Source organism: Aspergillus vadensis, assembly GCF_003184925.1.
Source record: "Aspergillus vadensis CBS 113365 unplaced genomic scaffold BO88scaffold_27, whole genome shotgun sequence".
In the NCBI taxonomy this organism is placed as follows: domain Eukaryota; kingdom Fungi; phylum Ascomycota; class Eurotiomycetes; order Eurotiales; family Aspergillaceae; genus Aspergillus; species Aspergillus vadensis.
This window is the reverse complement of record NW_020292065.1, coordinates 209655-228841: the sequence shown is the minus strand read 5'-3', so window position 1 is coordinate 228841 and position 19187 is coordinate 209655. Positions and strand designations below refer to the sequence as shown.

The 19187-nt window shown below is 49.6% G+C and overlaps 8 protein-coding genes across 8 annotated transcripts; 4 read left to right on the top strand and 4 right to left on the bottom strand.

The window, feature by feature from the left end:
* Positions 1 to 585: 585 nt before the first annotated feature.
* Positions 586 to 2123, bottom strand: BO88DRAFT_429063 (polyamine transporter; the record flags this gene model as incomplete). Its single annotated transcript, XM_025709118.1, has 4 exons — positions 586 to 1151; positions 1204 to 1381; positions 1431 to 1564; positions 1622 to 2123. 4 exons carry the CDS (start codon positions 2121 to 2123, stop codon positions 586 to 588), a joined length of 1380 nt encoding a protein of 459 aa, XP_025558805.1.
* A 1158-nt stretch (positions 2124 to 3281) lies between these two features.
* BO88DRAFT_304795 (uncharacterized protein) lies at positions 3282 to 3888 on the top strand (the record flags this gene model as incomplete). The annotated part of the gene is made up of 3 exons (XM_025702428.1): positions 3282 to 3616; positions 3678 to 3742; positions 3803 to 3888. Coding segments are annotated over 3 exons (486 nt in total), but the record flags the coding sequence as incomplete, so codon positions are not given.
* A 1068-nt stretch (positions 3889 to 4956) lies between these two features.
* BO88DRAFT_349662 (FAD/NAD(P)-binding domain-containing protein) lies at positions 4957 to 6270 on the top strand (the record flags this gene model as incomplete). Its single annotated transcript, XM_025703460.1, has 1 exon — positions 4957 to 6270. The coding sequence occupies one exon, from the start codon at positions 4957 to 4959 to the stop codon at positions 6268 to 6270; it is 1314 nt and encodes a 437-aa protein (XP_025558803.1).
* A 545-nt stretch (positions 6271 to 6815) lies between these two features.
* Positions 6816 to 8300, bottom strand: BO88DRAFT_396131 (O-methyltransferase; the record flags this gene model as incomplete). The annotated part of the gene is made up of 4 exons (XM_025705223.1): positions 6816 to 7596; positions 7670 to 7796; positions 7877 to 8006; positions 8130 to 8300. 4 exons carry the CDS (start codon positions 8298 to 8300, stop codon positions 6816 to 6818), a joined length of 1209 nt encoding a protein of 402 aa, XP_025558802.1.
* Positions 8301 to 9642: 1342 nt separating this feature from the next.
* On the bottom strand, positions 9643 to 10729 carry BO88DRAFT_418914 (uncharacterized protein; the record flags this gene model as incomplete). Its single annotated transcript, XM_025708370.1, has 3 exons — positions 9643 to 10408; positions 10467 to 10555; positions 10613 to 10729. The coding sequence occupies 3 exons, from the start codon at positions 10727 to 10729 to the stop codon at positions 9643 to 9645; spliced, it is 972 nt and encodes a 323-aa protein (XP_025558801.1).
* Positions 10730 to 12556: 1827 nt separating this feature from the next.
* Positions 12557 to 13764, top strand: BO88DRAFT_471994 (uncharacterized protein; the record flags this gene model as incomplete). Its single annotated transcript, XM_025711729.1, has 4 exons — positions 12557 to 12709; positions 12757 to 13129; positions 13186 to 13303; positions 13356 to 13764. 4 exons carry the CDS (start codon positions 12557 to 12559, stop codon positions 13762 to 13764), a joined length of 1053 nt encoding a protein of 350 aa, XP_025558800.1.
* A 262-nt stretch (positions 13765 to 14026) lies between these two features.
* On the bottom strand, positions 14027 to 15945 carry BO88DRAFT_349750 (amino acid permease; the record flags this gene model as incomplete). The annotated part of the gene is made up of 7 exons (XM_025703467.1): positions 14027 to 14515; positions 14576 to 14901; positions 14957 to 14980; positions 15036 to 15496; positions 15555 to 15668; positions 15722 to 15792; positions 15838 to 15945. The coding sequence occupies 7 exons, from the start codon at positions 15943 to 15945 to the stop codon at positions 14027 to 14029; spliced, it is 1593 nt and encodes a 530-aa protein (XP_025558799.1).
* Positions 15946 to 17026: 1081 nt separating this feature from the next.
* BO88DRAFT_471992 (arylamine N-acetyltransferase family protein) lies at positions 17027 to 18171 on the top strand (the record flags this gene model as incomplete). The annotated part of the gene is made up of 2 exons (XM_025711728.1): positions 17027 to 17463; positions 17526 to 18171. 2 exons carry the CDS (start codon positions 17027 to 17029, stop codon positions 18073 to 18075), a joined length of 987 nt encoding a protein of 328 aa, XP_025558798.1. The 3' UTR covers positions 18076 to 18171.
* Between the last annotated feature and the right edge of the window lie 1016 nt (positions 18172 to 19187).

Below are 19187 nucleotides of genomic sequence, written 5' to 3'. Positions count from 1 at the left end.
AGGTACTTTGACCCCCTATGGGACCCTGGAAAGACCCTTATTGGATCTTGATGTGAGACATGCTTGCTTGTAAGACGGGTGGGCAGGGAGTAGTCTAGCATACACGTGGCTTCAACATCATCTCGTCTTAGATGACACAATAAAACAAAATGCCGATATGGCCACAGTGTCTTGTCCATGCAGTTTCTTCAAGATAGTAGTGTGGTTTAGATATTGATGTGCTTGTTATAGAGAGATAATTTTGAATGCAGAGTGCAGGGGCCATACCCACCTTTCTTAAACTACGTACTGCTACATGAGCCTATTGGGATGGAAAATGGAGTCAGCCGCAATGCGTGAGTGGGCCGGCTGATGTCTGACAGGGGTGAAGTTGATTGAGGGTGCTGATAGAGCCCTCCATTAGGGCGTGCCGCATGGCCCCATTGGGTCCATCACTTCAGTCGAAATAAAGTAAGGGTATGAACTATAATAAAGAGTTTTAGGGTTTTGATACCTCTTACATTTGGTGTATTGGGCGTCCTCACTTCTGGACTTCCACTATTGGATTTACCAAAAGTGAATCATATACCTCGAGCTACTAACATTCTATGGTCCCTCCTCATCACTGGTATATATAACCTTGGCTCCAATCTCACTAGGAGCAAACTTGGCCAAGGTCCGCTCCCTCAAGCTAGCCCCAAACAACATCAACACAACCACGAACCCAAATGCAAAAATGGAAAAGAAGGCCATCATTCCATATACCCAACCGAAGCCCACCCGGGCAACCCACTGATTGATGAAGAACGGCACAACCAACCCCAGCGTAAGACGGTACGCGCCCATGAAAGCACCCACCTCGGTGGGCTGCGAAGCAACGCATTCGATCATATAGGTTACAGCGACGGGGACAGAGCTCATCGAAGCAAAGGTAATGAGGTAGGCACCTAAGGCAAGGACCATGTAGTGTAGATGGTATTGCAGAGCAGAGCCGACGATGCCAAGGCCGATTGGAAGAATGATGAGGGACGGAATCCAGAGGGCATGTAGCCGACACTCAGGCTTCCATACACCCTTTTCGCGTGTGCGGCAGATCCATAGAGCGATGCGGTCATTGCAGAGGTAGCCCCATAGTTCGGCTGTCAGGAGTCCAACCCAGAGGGAGAAGATGACTTTCTCGTGGAGTTAGCCATTGAAGTAATCTAGAGGGAGGCGAAGACATACAGAGGGCGTTCCGTTGAGGACTGAATCCCCATCCGCCGACGGAGACAGGTTTCTCCAGCCACACAGTCAAGAGGCTGTGCGTTGCAACGAACCAGCCAAATGATGCTAGTTGGAAGATGCCTATAAGAAGACCGACGGGCGAGAGACCAATGCGGAAAGGTAGGCGAGCGATGCGACCCTGCATTTGGGTCAGCGACTGTTCGATAGGGGGAGGATATGAGGGCTACCAGTTCTGCGCGGGAAATTCCCGTCTTATGAGGAAGCAGGGTCGCCATTCGCTTAGCCCAGAAGTTCCTAGGCTTGACAGCGGATATTGTCTTCCCGTCACGAGGGCAGCTGGTCTCTTCCAGGAAAAGTAATGCTACAATGAGATAAGTCAGATGCCCAGTTGTTATTCACTCCAAGGATATACACCTACCAAGGATAAGAACCGCTCCCTGTGCAATAACGATCCACCAAAACACCCAGGGCCAGTCGGTATGTTGGACGATGAATCCCCCAAAGGTCGGGCCAGCAACAGTGCCGAACAGAAAGGAGACATGAAAGATAGCATATGCCTTGCCGCGCTCGTGCAGGAAGAACATGTCATACACCGCTCCCACGCCAACGATGGATGGAATGGATCCAAAAATGCCGTCAAACAGACGCGATGCAACGAAACGCTCATAGTCGCCTCTGCTTGTCATGCAAGCTGACCAAATCGCACAGGCCATCGCGAACACAAGGCACCAGAAAATGATGGCAGTGCGACCAAAAGCCTGCGCTACGGGGTTAATCAACAATGGCCCATAGGCAATACCTGCAATTGAGGCAGATATAGTGTACGTGATGTCTATGAGTTCCTTGTCCCAATTCTTTGCCTGGTCCTTCATAGCAAGTTGGTTAGCGAGATCTAATGCGGTCCCCGCAAAACCTGCCATGCAGAGGATAGTGAGGTTTCTCAGTTTCCTTCCTCTAGCCCAATTCTGATAAACAGTCAGTCTTCAGTAGACATAGGATGGATGAGGAAGAAAGATAAACAACATGCCAATGGGTCTTCAGGATCCTGCGATGGTTGAGGAACTAAGACGATGCCGTCTTTTGTCCGTAGCCCGTCACTTGATAGGTCGAAGGATTTGAACGCCGCATGATCCTTGGTATCCAAAGCATTAGTTGTCTCATCTGCAGGCATAATTATTTTTTTCTTTAGCTCTCGGCACAGGCGTGGAAAATATTGTTATTGAAAACAGGAATTGCGACCGCGTACGCGCAAGAGAGTTTGGAAAAAGCAAAACTTCCGACGGCAATTTGACAGGGGGTAATGTGCTCACTATATGCTAGATCCTGTGGGACGAACGGCGCCCTTTTTGTGGGCCATGTTAAATTCTAGGCCATCCTGATCGCTGGACTAGACCGGGATTGTCCCGAATGCCTGCATCCGCCAGCCTCTCCGTCCTACGATGGCGTCTCAGAGTGACCGGGGTTGTTAATGAGGCATATCTTTACACTCCCTTGGATATATTATAGCCTTACTGACTTATAAGTATTTTACCTGGCAATGTCTGACAGAGACAAAGAGTGAAAAATCCTGCCATGCCGAGCACACGATGGGGCTGACTTTAACGGGCACGTACAACACCAGACAGCTACAGATTGTCATCATCAACAGCATCCTCGTTGTATTGTCAATTTCAGCGGTTTTTCTGAGAGTCTGGGCACGCAGGCTACAAGGCTTGAGTCTTTTTGCAGAAGACTACCTGAGCATTGTCGCTCTGGTGAGAAATCCGCTCGTTCCTTCCGGCGAAGACACGCTTATGTGATCCAAGGCCTTGGCTCTTGCAGTTAATGCACTTCTCTTTCAGAGTGATTGATCCTCCTAGTCAAAATGATTCAAGGCATGCTCACTAACAGATATTTGAAGGTCTTCACGCAGGCGTTGGGGAACATGTCGATACGCTTTCCGCTGCTACTGTTCAGGAATATTCCTTGGTATTTGCATATTTTCCCGGTTAAATGAAGGGATAAAACTGAGGCTGACCACGAATCCCGGGGGATAGAACCTCTATGTGATGCAGCTGTTCTGGAATACATGCCTTCCGGTCATTAAGCTGTCTATCGTCTTATTCTACCAGCGCATCTTCCCAGTTCCTTCCATGATATTTGCGTGCCGCTCAGTCATGTTGTTTTTGGTTGCGTGGTACGTTGCATTTCAAACAACTGCCATCTTCCAATGTGTCCCAATACATCACGAATGGCAGAAGAAAACCACGAAGGGGCACTGCATAGACTTTGTCCCTTTCGTGATCACACTAGCTGCGACCAACCTGTGCACCGACGTCCTTTTGTTGGTTTTGCCCACACGAGAGATCTGGAAACTCCAAATCCCCTGGCCTAGGAAGATCGGTTTGTCGATTATATTTACCCTGGGTCTCATGTACGATGTCTACAACGCAGCTTTTCAGAAGTCCAGCGGTCTGACCATCATGGGTTGCTAGTGTCTGCGCAATCTCAATTGTGCGCCTCGAAAACCTGATTGCAATCAGTGATTCGGATATTACTTGTATGGTTTCCATTGCTTGTCACTCGTTGTGAGCCATACTAATTAAATTTGGTCTGATAGGGTCAGATACCTACTCTCACCTTTGGACTGCCATCGAAAGCAGCCTCGGAGTGGTGGTATCCTGCCTGCCCAGCCTGATGCCAATTGTGCGCCTAGTCAAAGACAGGAAATTGCGGCGCAGCGGAAAATCTTTTAGTCGTCCACCGGATGGCTCATCTACCTACCCCAGTTACGTGCGACCGCCGTACGAGCTGTCAAAGCTGTCAAATCATGTTACCTCGGGAGCGAGTCGGACAAGGCATCGGTCAGGAAGTAGTCGCTCAGACTTAATCCAGAAGGTTGTTGGGGATATTGAGATCGTCACTGAGATTAATCAACAGGTGGAGTCGGCCAGTCAGTGTGGCTTCGAGACTTAGCCTTAGCCTAAATCTAGTGGCTCGTTCGGCCGCTCGACTCTTGTCATGAGGCTTGGCCCCAAGCTTTTCTTCTTGAGATTATATACCAAAGGAACATTCGCTCCGAAATTTCATAAGTCGGAAGATTATTTTGAAGAACAGACTGTGGATATTGCATATCAAACGACGATGATGTTAGCATTTTGTGCCACTTGGTCTCATTCCCGTCCTAAATTCATGGCTGACCGTGGCTGCAGTGTCCTCATTATCGCGGAGGATGATAGGCCGATATACGTACGCCGCTGATGTAGTCCCCTGCTAGGATAACTCTTAGCGGCACCGCTAAATCCTACCCTGGTCTCGCGACGAGTCAGGGTCACCGGTACGCGTACCCCGCGTGACAAAATTTGATTGCTTGTAAGTTCGAATATACCATCACTTCTGGGAATTCGGATTTATCTTTTGGCAACGTCTTTGCGGGCTCTCTGTAGGAAATATCATCGATCATCTCAATAAGCTTTGGGGCACACTTGGCAGGCTTGGGGGACGGCCGGGGAACGGGGGAGCCCGACCCGGTGTGCTTAGCAACCTCACTACGACACCCTAGCGTAGACACTAGGAGTTTTCTGACCACCAATGAACCCTTGGCTCACAACGCTAGATAGTGGCCTTTCCGAAGCAGCTTACCCCTCCTTCTAATCCGGGTTGCCGTTCTACCATGTCACATAATTGTCCCTGCGTATGCCAACGTAGCGCACTAACCGGATCGCCCGTGAAGATCTGCCCAGCATTTTGCATGCAACAAGAACCCATCCAAACATGACCGTGTCCAACAATGACAACCCTCTCCGAATCGCCATTATCGGTGGCGGTATCGCAGGTGTCACTCTCCTTCTGGCACTGCTGAAGCCCACCTCCCGTAAGAATATCGTACCACACCTCTATGAAGCCACTCCGGAGTTCTCTGAGATTGGGGCGGGGATCGCCTTTGGGTCAAATTCCATTCGTGCCATGGAGCTCATTGACGCCGAGCTAGCAGCGGCATACAATCGACATGCAACATTTCAGCCAGATACAGGCGCCTTGGATAAGAAGCTTTGGTCCAGTTATCGAATGGGCATGGATGGAAAAGGCACGCCATCAAACAGTCTAAAAGCAGGCGAATACCTGCACGAGGTGCATGCGCCGGTTGCAAGGAGCAGTGTTCATCGCGCACGATTCCTCGAGGCCATGACCGAACTACTGCCACCTGAAGGGGGATACGTGAGTTTTGGCAAAAGACTGGTGTCGATCGATGAGGGAACAGACGGAGTCACTGTGCACTTCGCAGATGGCACCTCCGTTTCTGTCGATGCAGTTCTCGGGTGTGATGGAATCAAGTCCCGAGTGCGGCAAATTCTGCTTGAAGGAGATGAAGCAGCTAATGCTGTCTTCACGGGCAAATATGCTTATCGAGGCCTGATCCCGATGGATGAAGCAGTTGCGGCCCTAGGAGAGTACACGGCACGCAACAACCATTTCCATTGGGGTTACGGCGGCCATCTCTTAACATTTCCGATTGAGCACGGCAAGACAATGAATGTCGTGGCCTTCCGGACAAAGGAAAATGGGGTCTGGGAGCATGGGTCACAGTGGGTGCTACCAGGAAACAAAAAGCAGATGTTGCAGGACTTTGAGGGCTGGGGACCAGATGTCCGAGCCATCTTGTCATTGATGCGAAATGCAGATATATGGGCCATGTTCGATCATGCGCCCGCCAGTACCTATCACCGGGATGGTCGCATCTGTCTCGTGGGGGATGCAGCCCATGCGAGTACGCCGCACCAGGGCGCTGGGGCCGGTATGGCAGTGGAAGATGTGTTTGTTTTATCTCGTCTCCTAGGAGAAGTCCGTGAGAAGAAACATTTGGAACGGGCGTTCATGGCGTATGATACCGTGCGAAGGCCTCGGACTCAGCACTTGGTGCGCACTAGTCGGGATGCTGGCATGCTCTATGAGTGCCAAAAGGAAGGCGTGTGGGACGATGTTGACAAGATTCGCGAGAATTTGGACATGCGCATGCGCTGGATCTGGGAACTGGATGTGGAGCAGCACCTGCAAGATGCGTTGGATATTTTTCATGGCACACACTGACCGGTGTAGACACTTACTTCGCATCGAAAGATTGTTTCCTCTGCGTGCCTTGTTGGGACTGCTGTGGATTGTATATCGAGCCTTCAAGTATAAATTCCTATAAACTTCGCGTGATACGAGTGGACATGTAAGGGTTGGCCTGCATGAGCAACTTGCAATAGCCAGATAGACACCAAGCTGTAGGCCGGGAGCCCAACAAGCGACAGAAACTCATAGCCGGCCACATTACTTCACGTCGACCGTCCGAGAACAAACACCAGCTTTGCCAAAGCGACCAAGGTATTCGGAACCAACTTGGCATGTAACAATTGGAATTCCCATACCATTCAAGCAACAATACTATTGGTGAAGAGTCTCTAGTATCGACATTGTACCATCGCTCGATGGTGACCTCTACGTGGTGCCCAACGGCAGAAGGATTGTCATCATAGGGCTAGTGAAAGAGATGAAAAAGAGAAAAAAAAAAAAAAAAAGACTTGTATGGATTTCCTTCACCTCGAATATTTCCTGACGTCGTTTTATCGATCGACCGAAAATGACACTAGCTAAACACGAACAGCCTCAAACAAAGCATTGGACCCCGTTCCCTGATCGTCCGAGCGCCACACTTTAACGACTTTGAATCCGGCACGCTCCAAAAGACTCAGCCACTGTTTATCCGTGCGCTCCAGTGAAGAAAACATATTCATCATTATGAGATCGACGCTGGTATTGAACCGCGGTACCCTTGTTTCGGGAACAGTATTCTCATTGATCAGCAGCACGGAATCGTCAGCCATTGCCTCCCAAACACGTTGCAGCGCCAGTAATGCCTGCTTATCCGGCCAGTCATGCAGCACCGTCCGCATATAGTAAGCCTTGGCGCCACGCACAGGCTGCGCATCGAACATGCTGTAGCTAACAGCTTCAACACCGTGTGGAAGAGGCTCCTTGATGTCCTGAATAACCCCAGGGAGGTCCTGAAGCACTAGGCGGCCAGTGGGGCCTCTCTTCTTCTTGAATGCTTGCAAATCGTGGCCCTTGCCGCCACCAATGTCGACCAGGAGTACGCGATCTTCCTCCACATTATCACCGGTGGCCAGTGACAGCCGTTCCTGCCACGGGTAGAAGTCATACCACTGGGCGCCCTCCACTGCGCGATTGCTGGTCTCCATCACTTTGTTGAAAGCATGCTGCTCGGCCGGGTCCTGTGCGAGCCACTCGAAGTGGTGCAGGGTGGTCCCGTAAGCTAGCTGGAAAGGAGTGTCGTAGGCGTCATCTGGGGTGCGATATCCTCGGGCTTCGAGAAAGTCATGTGTAAATGCAGAGGCACGGAAGTTGACGTGGCTGAACGTAAGGTTTGGATGTTAGTCAAACGATCTTTCTCCCCCCATCCTCTAATCTAGACTGAATCACGTACAAGTTCTTGATAACCTCGCTAGGCGGAGCGCCTGTGGCGAACGCCAAAGCCAAAGGCTGGGGCTTATACTTTTCGACACCAGTTTCGGTGAATAGGCGATTAGCAATGAGGAGGCGCATGATTCTGACTGTAACGTGAATGCCATCATCTTAATAGAATATTCAGAAGGACCAGGAGAATTGTGCTGCTTGGAAGGAATAATCTTACCCAGTAGGTCCTTGTCGCCTTTGGTCTTTTCATTCAACTGGTCAAGAGACAGTTCAACACCGCCGGTAGCGGCGAACGCATCAAAGACTCCCATTCCAATAGCAGTGCGGATTGCGACTAGGGGATGATGCTGCGACCAGATCCCGGTGGCATCGGGTTAGCTAAGTTCAATTTGACCTTTTCATTTTTATTTTTATTTATTTATTTATTTTTTTTTTTTTCCCCCAGAACAATACAGTAGTAGGATCCTTACCGCCCAGCAGATGTTCAGCACTGTCTGGATAGGGGGCTCCACGGCGGCACGCAGTTGGTCCAACACATCGAGAAGTTCAAACCGTGCTGAGTCTGGGATATCGTCGGTAGGCGAAAGCTTGGATAGTGCGGCTTTGACAGTCGCAGTTACATCGGCGATGGTCTGAGCCATTATGGATGATTGGGAAAGAGTAATGCGGCAAGCTTGAAATATGTGCTAACGGATGGGAATCTGGCTGCGCAACTTGTGGGAGGGAACCTGGTAAAGCGAGGTGGATTATGGCTGGCTTTATACTATGCTCACAATCTCCGCCTGGTGTTATGACGCGGTCTACTATCCGGCTCTTCGTAGCCGCATCCCACGTTGCGCTGGAGGGAGACCAATAAAGATGACTGATGGACAGACACAATGGTTCGTGTGAACGAGATCAATGCGCCTAGTGGCTAGTATCGTCCTTGGCCTTCGCTTCTGCGGTGTTTGTTAGGGTACTGAAGTCAGCGCTAAGGCGATATGACCTGAATAGCTCTTGTCGAAATAGCGTTGGGGAGTCCATCGATAGGTTCTCATATAATGGAATGGGCGCAGGAAATACCGTCAGATATTGATCACGCCATACCACTTGGGGAAATTATTTAGCGATGCACGGCCCACGCCAGACCTGCGTCTGACACACAGTCATGAAGGGTTCAGGCCTCCGGCCCATGATCCCCTTCCCCGCCATTGGTGCGGCTGATATAGTAACCACGGTTCTCCACTTCCCTAATCTGCTATGTTATATAGACCAGATTGCTAACCCGGCGCAGATGTATGTATTCTTGCGCCCTTTTGCGGCTCCAAGCTGTATAAAGCGGATATCTTGAGTTTAGCTTGCTGCACCCACCCAACCTTTTTCGAAAATTTCCCGGAAGATCACGCTCATCATGGTTACAGCACAGATGCCGCTTAGCATCCCCCCTGACCTTCTTTGCAGCCTCGGTAAAGCGGAGTTGTTGCTTCTGTAGTAACGCACGACCTCGAACATGATTCACTACGTCTCGACCTCACATCACATATCTGAGTTATTTTGCACTGTAGTCATCTCCAACGCCTTGGACTTGTTGAGGAAAGAATTTTTCGGGACGTTGAGTGTGCTAGCACGCTAACAGTTGGATAGGGTGCAAAAATAAGCGGACGTAAATTGCGGGGAGCTTGTACTCCAAACACCTTACTGTCTGCATTTGATACTGCCAGGATCCAGTTCAGCAATGGTCTTGCGACGACTGCTACAAGCTTTCAACTTATTTAATTCGAGTCATCACCGCTGTGCGACACTAGCATAAGAGATGGAATGTTAACAGAAAGAGGGCTCATATTTTCGACCGCCTGTTGCGGCACGTGTGTATCTATAGTTGCATATAAATCCAGCAGTATTTTTATTATTCTTGGACGTTATACATTAAATGAATGCCAATGGAAACGTTACATTCTCATCGGGAGAATCAAATATAAGTTGGGACAGAAAAGAAATCAATGTCTAGGACATCTGGGTACAATATCCACTCGAGTCGCAACAAAGCAAGTGGTTCCGCTTCGGATCGTCGCCGGATGGGCAACCGTCGGTCGAATTCAAGACTGGGATATTGTCGCAATTGCCATTCAGTTCATACGGCAGTCGGACCTGCTCAGTGCAGCAGAAGCAGGCCCCAACTTCTGGAGTAGGGGTAGCGGTTTGGGTGGCAGTCGTTGTGGATATTTGCGTGTCCGTTACAGTGGTTGGTGTGGGTTTGGCTGTGACAGATGCCGTATCGGTTATGGTCTCTGTAGCCGTGACGGACTCTGTGTGGTGCATAGTTTGCGTATCTGTGATGTTTTGGGTAGTTGTTATGGACCCTGTATCAGTGGTAGTCTGGGTGGCTGTAGATGATGCAGTGGCTGTGATGGTGTTGTCGATGGTTTGTGTTTTATATTTTGTGTCAGTAGCAGTCTGCGTCACTGTATAAGAGTGTGTGTCGGTGACTGTTTGCGTAGCTGTTGTAGGCTGCGTTCCGGCAACACTTTTAGTGGCTGTCAACGACTGCGTGTCCGTGACCGTCTCTATAGCTGTGGTAGACTGTACGTCAGTTGTAGTTTGTGTCGCCGTAAAAGACTCTGTGTCAGTAGTAGTCTCCATAGCTGTGGCAGATTCCGTGTCGGTGGTAGTCTCCGTAGTCGTGGACGGTTCTACGTCGGTGACGGTCTCCGTTGCTATAACTGTGACTGGGACTGCACTTGAAGAATAGCTCCAGGAACAAGTGCAATTGCTGTCGTTCTTAGATCAGATATGTAAAACACACAAATGGCACAGCTCAGGACACTTACGGCGTGTTTGTGCTAAGTAAAGGAAGCCCAAGAAGATTTAGAGCTGGATTGCCTCCACAATTGCCTCCACTACTGCCTGCCATTCTACACTATGAGCTGCTAGCTAGGCATCTCACCCAATTCTTTGCCCAGGAAGATATTCTTACTTCCATATCGCAGGCCTCAGCATCACAAGCTCGCAAGGCGACGCCTAGATTGATGTGACTGGGGAGGGCGGTAACATAGCTGAAGAGCGTGAGGACAACTACGCGCTCGAAATGCATTTTGCAATGTAAAGCCTCTTTCGAGGCTTCCTAGCGCACGTCGAAAGTGTATTGACGAAAGTGTATTGAAACTTTTGGTCACCAGCACAAGCAGCGCCGTTTGATGTCGATACCATCTAGTTACTTTCCAATACGGGACATGGCTACCGGATATCTCCTTTCTTAAAGTTCCTGGGCGCTGTCAATGTACGGAATGTTGAATACGAGAGCGAAGACTAAAAGCAGCCAAAATATTCAGACCTCAACATACCGCAGCAATTGGCCATATGGTCCGAAGGAATATAGTGATATAGACATGATAGTAGCCAATAGGGAAATCCACGTGTCTCGCCAAAGCTGCCCTTTCAGGGGCGTTTATCTCTGTTTGGTGATGCAATTATGCAGGGGGTGGAAGTTATGCCAATGATTACCCTTTGTGACCAGTTATGCCGAAACAATGCTGGAAATTGGGTCTTCTCAATTAGTAGCTGGTCGCAGAGCTGCAGGGCTGCATGGGATATTGTTACTTCTACCAAAAGTTAAGAGCTTTTGTAGCAGTCAAAGATATCAAAATTAAAGCTATTGCTGATCCTGGCCACCGTTGTATGAGGGATTGTTCGTTTCTTACTGGCAATTTTAAACGCCTTATTACCAAATCACTAAGATACAAGTGCACTCAGCGAACTAGTACCACTGGCCGTCAGTATTTTGCGGAAGATATTGCCGGGTGCTGCAGAACGCCAATAAGGTGATAATTTTCACGTATGCCTGTGCATGCCTGTGCATGCCTGAACCTTCGATCGGGGGATTTCATCGCCAATCTCAACATAATATAGTGTGGCGTAATGTAAGGTAGATATGCCAAATAGGTCTTAGAGTTCCCAAGGATGATAAGAACCCCGAATAGGCGCCGTAATTGGGGCAATGATTGGCGTGACTGTTATGCCACATTCCATCCACCCTAAGTAGTACCGGCCAACCGCTTTCCGCATGGGTTATTTCCGTCCCTCGACCACAAAAATGGGTGCGTTATCGGTCACCACTACTCCTTTGATAATCACTATCTCTGCTGGCTGTTTAAAGAAACACAATGGATTGAAAATGAGCCAGCCACGGACCACTGCGAGGAACTTGCATACTGGGTGCTGATCAACCTAAACTTTGCACGGGCGGGATTTGCCCGGAGTTTATTTTGAGGATCAACCGAAACCATGGTGCCGATTCCGCTCTCTCAGAATAAACCCCTTCCACAACGTAAACGCTATTTTTGTACTATGTGGACTAGAATGGATCTTGGTCCGGCACTATGGTCCCTGACTGGCACGGTTCCATGGTTATGGGCAAAATCCGGTGTCGGACCCTGGAGTCGACCTCCTGGCGGCTAAATTTTTAACGCGACTTGAAGCTAAAGTTGAACTTTAAAAGATCCCAAACAGACATGAAACTACAGTCGGAGCAACGCCGTCCCACTGGTTCATCCCGCTTTTTGGCCTTCACGCTCGACCAGGCAATGGATGCAAAAAGGGAGACCCAAACGGCCGCCACCCTTGTACCAACGATCTTTCAACGGAAACGATGATCCATGCAGAGCATCAGCGGACCTGTGTGTCAACCTGCCCCTGGCTAAAAATACTCGAACCCGCCGATCACATATGAGGCACTTACTCGGTGTCGTTTAGCTTTCGCATGGAGGAGCTCCGAACGGTAGATCCACGAATCCTGAAACCATCGTCGGCACCCTCGGAATAAAAAGCAACACCGTCCCCGTCTCACGCGCTGCCTTTTCCTCTCGCATCATGCCAGCTTGCACCGGGTGTGCCAGCAAGCCTACATGCTAGGCTATTACGCATGGAGTCTGCATCCTACAATGCTGGCCCTGGCATTCTGGGCCTCACTTGGGCAGCAACGGGTGTGGCAACCCTCATCATGCTGTTGAGGCTCATTGCGAAGCATCGTGTTCGCAACCTTTCTTGGGACGATGCAACCATGGTCTTCGCTTATGTATGTAACCGCTTGCAACGATCATACAGCTCCGCTTACAATGGCAGGCTTTGGCTATTGCGTCTTCCATACTTATCACGATAGCAATCTCTCACGGATATGGACGACATGGTTACGAACTCGATCGATCGGACCGTATATTGACTACAAAGCTCTACACGGTGTTTCAATGCGTTACTATCGTCAGCACGGGCACAGGAAGGGTCGCTTTCGTGTTATATTTAATGCCCATTTTCCGACACAAATACCTCACTGGACATTTACTGTGGCTCATATTCGCCCTCCAACTCATCGCCAATTACGTCAGTCCAGTAACTATTTTGGCCCGGTGCTCTGATATTCGCGCTATCTGGGATTTTAGTGTGAAGAGCAAATGCTGGAATCCAAAGATTCTGATCATATATAGCTACGTGCAGTGCAGTAAGGGTCCGTGCCAATGTTTTTGTAATAAATCGCACTAATGATGCAATTCACAGCTATTAATACAGCCACCGACCTTTACCTCGCAATATTCCCCGCATACACCTTGTGGAGCCTAAACCTCAAACGACGGACTAAGACAATCCTCATCATCCTGATGAGCCTGGGGCTCATGTATGTACTATATTGATTGTCCAACCCAACACAACTCTAACCGACTTCACAGCGCCATGGTAGGATCGATCATGCGGATCATTAATCTCCCCTCTCTCTCCATCATCGACGATCAATCGGCCGCAACGAACCGGTTGACTATCTGGGCCTTGCTAGAATGCTACTTGGTCATCACGACGGCATCTATTCCCTGTATTCGGACCCTGGTGCGGGATTCTGTACGTCTGCTAGTCAACAGCAGTCGATCACGGTCGCAGCGGGAGGCAGATAGTAGGAGGACCAGGCAGAACACCTGGGGCGATTATCACAGTTCGCGCAGCTACCGTGTAGCCGTGGGTGATGATGTCGAGGACAGGCGGCACATTCTGGGTGATGTTGAGTTAGGACGGTACGGTCGCAATGGGATAAGTAAGTTGGTTGAAGTAACCGTTGCGGAGGAGTCGATACCAAAATGGATATAATAGAGAGAGCGCTTGTGCGTTTGGCTACAACATAATACATTAATATAGTCTCCCAGGGTACATACTCCCAGTACTTTCAGTAGGTCTTTAGAAGTATCTATTACGCGGGAGACGAAGAATACCTTTGTCCTTAGCTCCTAGCGCTACTGCTACACGTAGACCGCCGTACAGACCATGATGAAAACACTATACACTCACACATTAATTCTATATACATCCCCTCGATACCATTCCACTCCCTAACGGATCTATACAGGTACGGTTACTCCTCATCCACACCATCCCCACCCACCACTGCACTTTCACCAACAGCAACCGGCATGTCCATAACCGGCCCGTGATAAATCTTCCTACCCCTAACCAAATACCACCCCAAACCCAGGAGAAACTCTCCCATAAATACCACAATCGACCAGTTCATATTTGTTGGCGTGACCGGCAACTCCTCGGGGAAGAATGAGAAGAAGATAGTGATGGTCAAGAAACAGATCGAACCGATATTGATCAGGATTCCCCAGAGCCTGCCCATCTTCCATGGGCCGTACTGTAGAGGCTCGTTCTTGAGCTTCTTGATGAGAATTAGTACGATCGCGATCTCGTATGAAGAGAAGAGTCCCGCTGTGGTCAGGGAGATCATGGCGTTGAAGGCCGCACTGGAGCCGATGTTGATGAGGCAGGTGATGGCTGTGATTATGGCGCAGAGGGCGATGGCGCGGAGAGGGAGGGCGGAGCCGGATGTCCTAGTGTTTATCTGTTTGAATTAGTTTAGTATTGATGGGTGCTTGTGGAAAATCTGGAGGTTGTTCCGTACATGAGATAGGAAATCAGCGAACGGAATTCCCTTGTCCTTCGCTAGTGCCCAAGTAAGACGTGATGAGGAGGCCAGGAACCCGAACGAGGCACAGATAGTCAGCGCAATCACGATGGCGCTCATTACAGATGTTCCAGCGTGGGATTTTGTGGCGTTGAAGAATACTTCGATGAAGTCGTATCCTGTTGCGCTGTCGAGGGCGGCGTCAAGGTCGCCAACGCAGAAGAGGAAGGCTAGGACCATGGCGAAACCGAGGACACCGTTTAGCATGATGGTCGCGATCATGCACCAGGGGACTATAACCGAGGCGTTCACTACCTCCTCCGCTGCAGATCTGTTAGATATCGTGGAGTTGTGGTTGGGGTGTGGTCGAGGACATACACATGTGACAAGGGCCATCATATCCTGGGTTAACAAGTCAGTTAGACCGATTGAGTCCGCGCGAGGAGTGTGAGCGTACCAATAAATGGAAGATTCGTCCCCATCAGCCCAATCAGCCAGGTAAGGCCAGAGTTCTTCCATCCAGAGGTATTGGTAAAATTTGCAAAGACGAATTCAGCGTTCTTGTGCGGAGCCAGATAAACCAAGGGGATCAGGATAGCTAGGAAGCCGGCGGTATGGAGAATGAGGATTAGACCTTCGATCTTAGGTAGGAGCCTTGCCCCGAAGGAGTTGACCAAAAGGCAAATCACCAGCGCCGCGAACATGAGCAGGGTTCCATGCCAACGTTGAAAGTCGTATCCGTCATAGTTCAACACCAGAAGGCCCTGCAGGACGGTGGCAGCGAAATACACACCCGACGCAGTGTTGGCCCACCATCCGATCATGTCCAACCATCCAGTTACCCAGCTGAGGAAGACAGCCTGGCCTTTAGGGGCGAGGATTGATACCCAATGATATTGACCTGCCGACGTGGGAGCCCTGTGTGACAAATGTCTTAGTGTTGTTCTTTTCAAAGACCGTCTAAAGGGGCTGGTACATCGAGGCCATTTCGGCCAGAGACGCTGCTGTTAACAAAGCTCCTATCCAGCAGAAGATAAACCCATAGACGAGGGTTGCTGGTCCTCCGTCAGTCATGGCTGCTGGATTAGCGCTGTACTATTGGTCAGCTGCGTGACATTCGACAGTGGAGATGTTGACACTCACGTAAGGACCGCCTCCCAAGTACACATCATCGTGGTTGTGAAGCCCAGCATCGACAGGAACCCGAAGTTTCTCTGCCTACATTAGTCGCAACGTAGAGACACTGAATGAAGGCTCACCTCAAAACGCTGTTTCCTGCCAAACTTTGCCATGTCTTCATCATCACGATCCTTGTACTGCCGGGAGCCCAGCTCCTGGATTGCCATATCTCCATGTTTGAAAGACATTATGTTGCTTGACTGGACATCAATACGGAAATCCACCAGACAAGATAGAAAGAAAAGAATAACAGGGAGAGAAGAGAAGGAAAGAAATATTGGTGTACGACTATGGGAAATGCTATTAAGACCGAGCGACCGACAGATACTAGCAGGTGTTGCAGGTTTGCTGCACGATAATTAGGTCTATCCCTGAAATATCCACACGGGGATTCCTTGAATAGGCAGGTCGTCTTCCATTCTCATTTCAGATTGGTCATCTCCGACCTTTCGAAGTAAATTAACATTTGTGCCCCCTGAGGTAGGCCTTGGACCTCGTATGATAAGTGGCCGTAGGATATTGGGCCGTCTGTCAGTCCGTCAATGAACCGGCTTTGACTGCATATTAGCTTCGGGGATCTAAAATGACACTAATTAATTCTCAGATACGCTCATGGAGAGCTTCTAGACCTAGTTCCATCTGCAGCGCTGTTTGCGCTACTGCGAGCCCCTTATCTAGACGACTGCCCGAGCACTAGGTCGTCGGACAGGAGTCAAGGTGAAGACGGCCACGGCTGATCAGACAAGCTTTGGGGTAAACCTCAAATGCCCAGATAATATTTTATATTGGGATAGGATGTGTGGCTGATTCGTCGAGGTCAAGCTGCGACGCCATGACTGACAGTTAATCTTGATGCGATGACTGGGTCATTATCATGTCAGCACTAATCCATGGTGCATGCACTAATTGCTAGCGTATCGCCCCAGCCCATAACGACATGCCTTTAGCTTCACCCTATCCCGAAAAGAGTAAGCTGTATGTCCTAAGTGCCACAGTAAGGTCCCAGACTGCCATAGCCCGCATTGTTGTGTGGAAATGTCTACTGGATGGCAAACACCGCCTGAATCTCATGACCCCGCTGCTAAACACAAGCAACTCAATGTAATCAACCACCATATCACGCCGGGCTTATTTAGCTTACTTTCCCAGTAATCCATGGGCCTTCTCAAAGTTGGCGTTTTTCACTCGCATTTTAAACCTAGGATTCTACTGTCAATTTCCACCTTCCTCAGCCACTCAGTCCGAATCTGCAACTTCTAGTTACCCGAAATGGGCGGCATGGTCGATTGGGCAGCGCGTCCCACATATCCCTTGGAACAGCTCAGACGCTACTTCGACCGGATCGGGCTCCCCGAAAATTATCGAGAAGCTCTTCTAATGCAAGATGGAGCGATCCTCAATGGCCAGTCTGCATTAGCTTTGCTGAAGGTGCTGCAACGATACCAACTAGCAGCTGTCCCTTTCGAAAACCTGAACCTCCACTATGCTGTTCATCGGAGTATCTCCATTGATCCTTACAAGGTGTTTGAGAAAATCGTTGATTCTAAGTCTCGTCGTGGGGGCTATTGCATGGAGAATAGTCTCTTGTTTGGCACCGTTCTACGAAGCCTGGGATACGATGTGACTGCCGTAGGGGGGCGAGTCAACGAAGCTGCGCAGCCCATGTCTGCCTCGAAGAATTGGAGAGGACCCAAGTATGATGGATGGTAAGTTCCCGTTTCTTTGGGGGTAAAGCTTAAACATGAAGTGCTGACTAGCTTTAATGAAGGAATCACATGGTCAACATCGTAACTATCGATGAACAAAAGTACCTTGTAGACGTTGGATTTGGCTCCAATGGGCCACACCAGCCCCTCCCACTGGTCCAGGATTATGAGTTCCACAACGTTGGTGAACAGTCGGGCCGGCTAGTCTACGGACCTATCGCCCAACACACTAGCAGGAGCCAATCTCTGTGGCAGTACGAATTTCGCAACGGAGACAGTCATTGGATTCCGGCTTACTGCTTCACCGAGATGGAGTTCCTTCCAGAGGACTTCACTATGATCAACTTCTACATGAGTACCAGCCGGGAAAGCTGGTTCACTTATCATGTTGTCTGCGTGCGGATGTTACTCAACGAAGATGGTGACAAGATTGTGGGCGATGTGACCCTGTTCAACGATACACTCAAAGAGCGCCTGGGAGCGACATCCAAGGAGCTAGAGAAATTTGCGTCGGATGAGCAGCGCGTGCTAGCCCTAGAGAGAGTATTCAAGATTCATATCTCCGAGGCCGATCGGGAGAGTATTCGCCATACAATATCGGAAATCCTCTAGAGAACGGCGCAGCCGGAGAATGGACATCCGGAAAAGGGCTGTAGGAAGAGAAACCAGCGCACTGATAGGCATTTTTTGATCAAATATAATCTGAACATTTGAGTTAATCTTATTGGCTACTATTGTTACTGATAGGAAGCCCAATTTAATATATTGATATTGTAGCGCCACAGTTAATTTAGCACGCGCTTTAGGGTACGGACCGTTTGTTGTCCCCGCCGCGGAACTGGCCAGTGACATGAATCCCACAATCCCGCTGACGTGGCGCAAATGAAGCTTGTCTAACTAATGAGATACGATATGGATGCTAAGCTCATTTGCTTAGCCATCTATTAGTTTCGCTCTAAGTATGATAGGAACGTCCTTCGGAGTGGGCGAACGGCTGGCCCTTTCGCTCCTTTTCCGTCTTGGCACGCGTTCATTCTACGCAGAACACGCCGGTATGCTACGCCAGAAACAAGATCCCCTGAGTTGGAGACTACGAGCTGGGACCAGAGACCTGAGGTCCTAGCTGTATCGCGAGTTATTAGTCGGGATTAACTAATTAAATTAGGCCGAGGAAGCGAGGATGGAATCCTTTCATCCTCGGCTCACTCACAGCTGTCTTCCGGGGAAATGCCAGTTTCGCATAGCTGGTTAGCTCGTGGCTGCTTTCGTAGAAATGCTTCCTTTCGAAGTGTCCATAATCACTCACTGAACCTAGCTTGGCCTTGTCCCCTGTCCCCAGCGCGGTTTTCTTGTCATGCACGATACTATACAATTAACACTATTCTTTTGGCAGGCAAAGGGACACTGTGCATTCAACACCGATCAATCTCCCGCGTCAGATACAGGGGGTAACAATCTCCTGTCATCGAACACTCATCAATGCTATGTTTTTAGCCCGCTCCTACAACTTTGTTCTCACCCCCACCCTTGACCGATTGGCAGCCTTGAGGCACTCAGCATAACCTAGCTATCCTTTTATAGGAGAGGGCCGAATAGTACTGCGGAGCAGAGGCAAGTAGCCCGTTAGGGGGCCTCGCTGTATACTGGTTTCGCCTCTCAGCTTGAGAATCCTGGAATGCGGCCTGTAATTTCCTCGGCAATATGCCCGCTCGCCTACGTACACG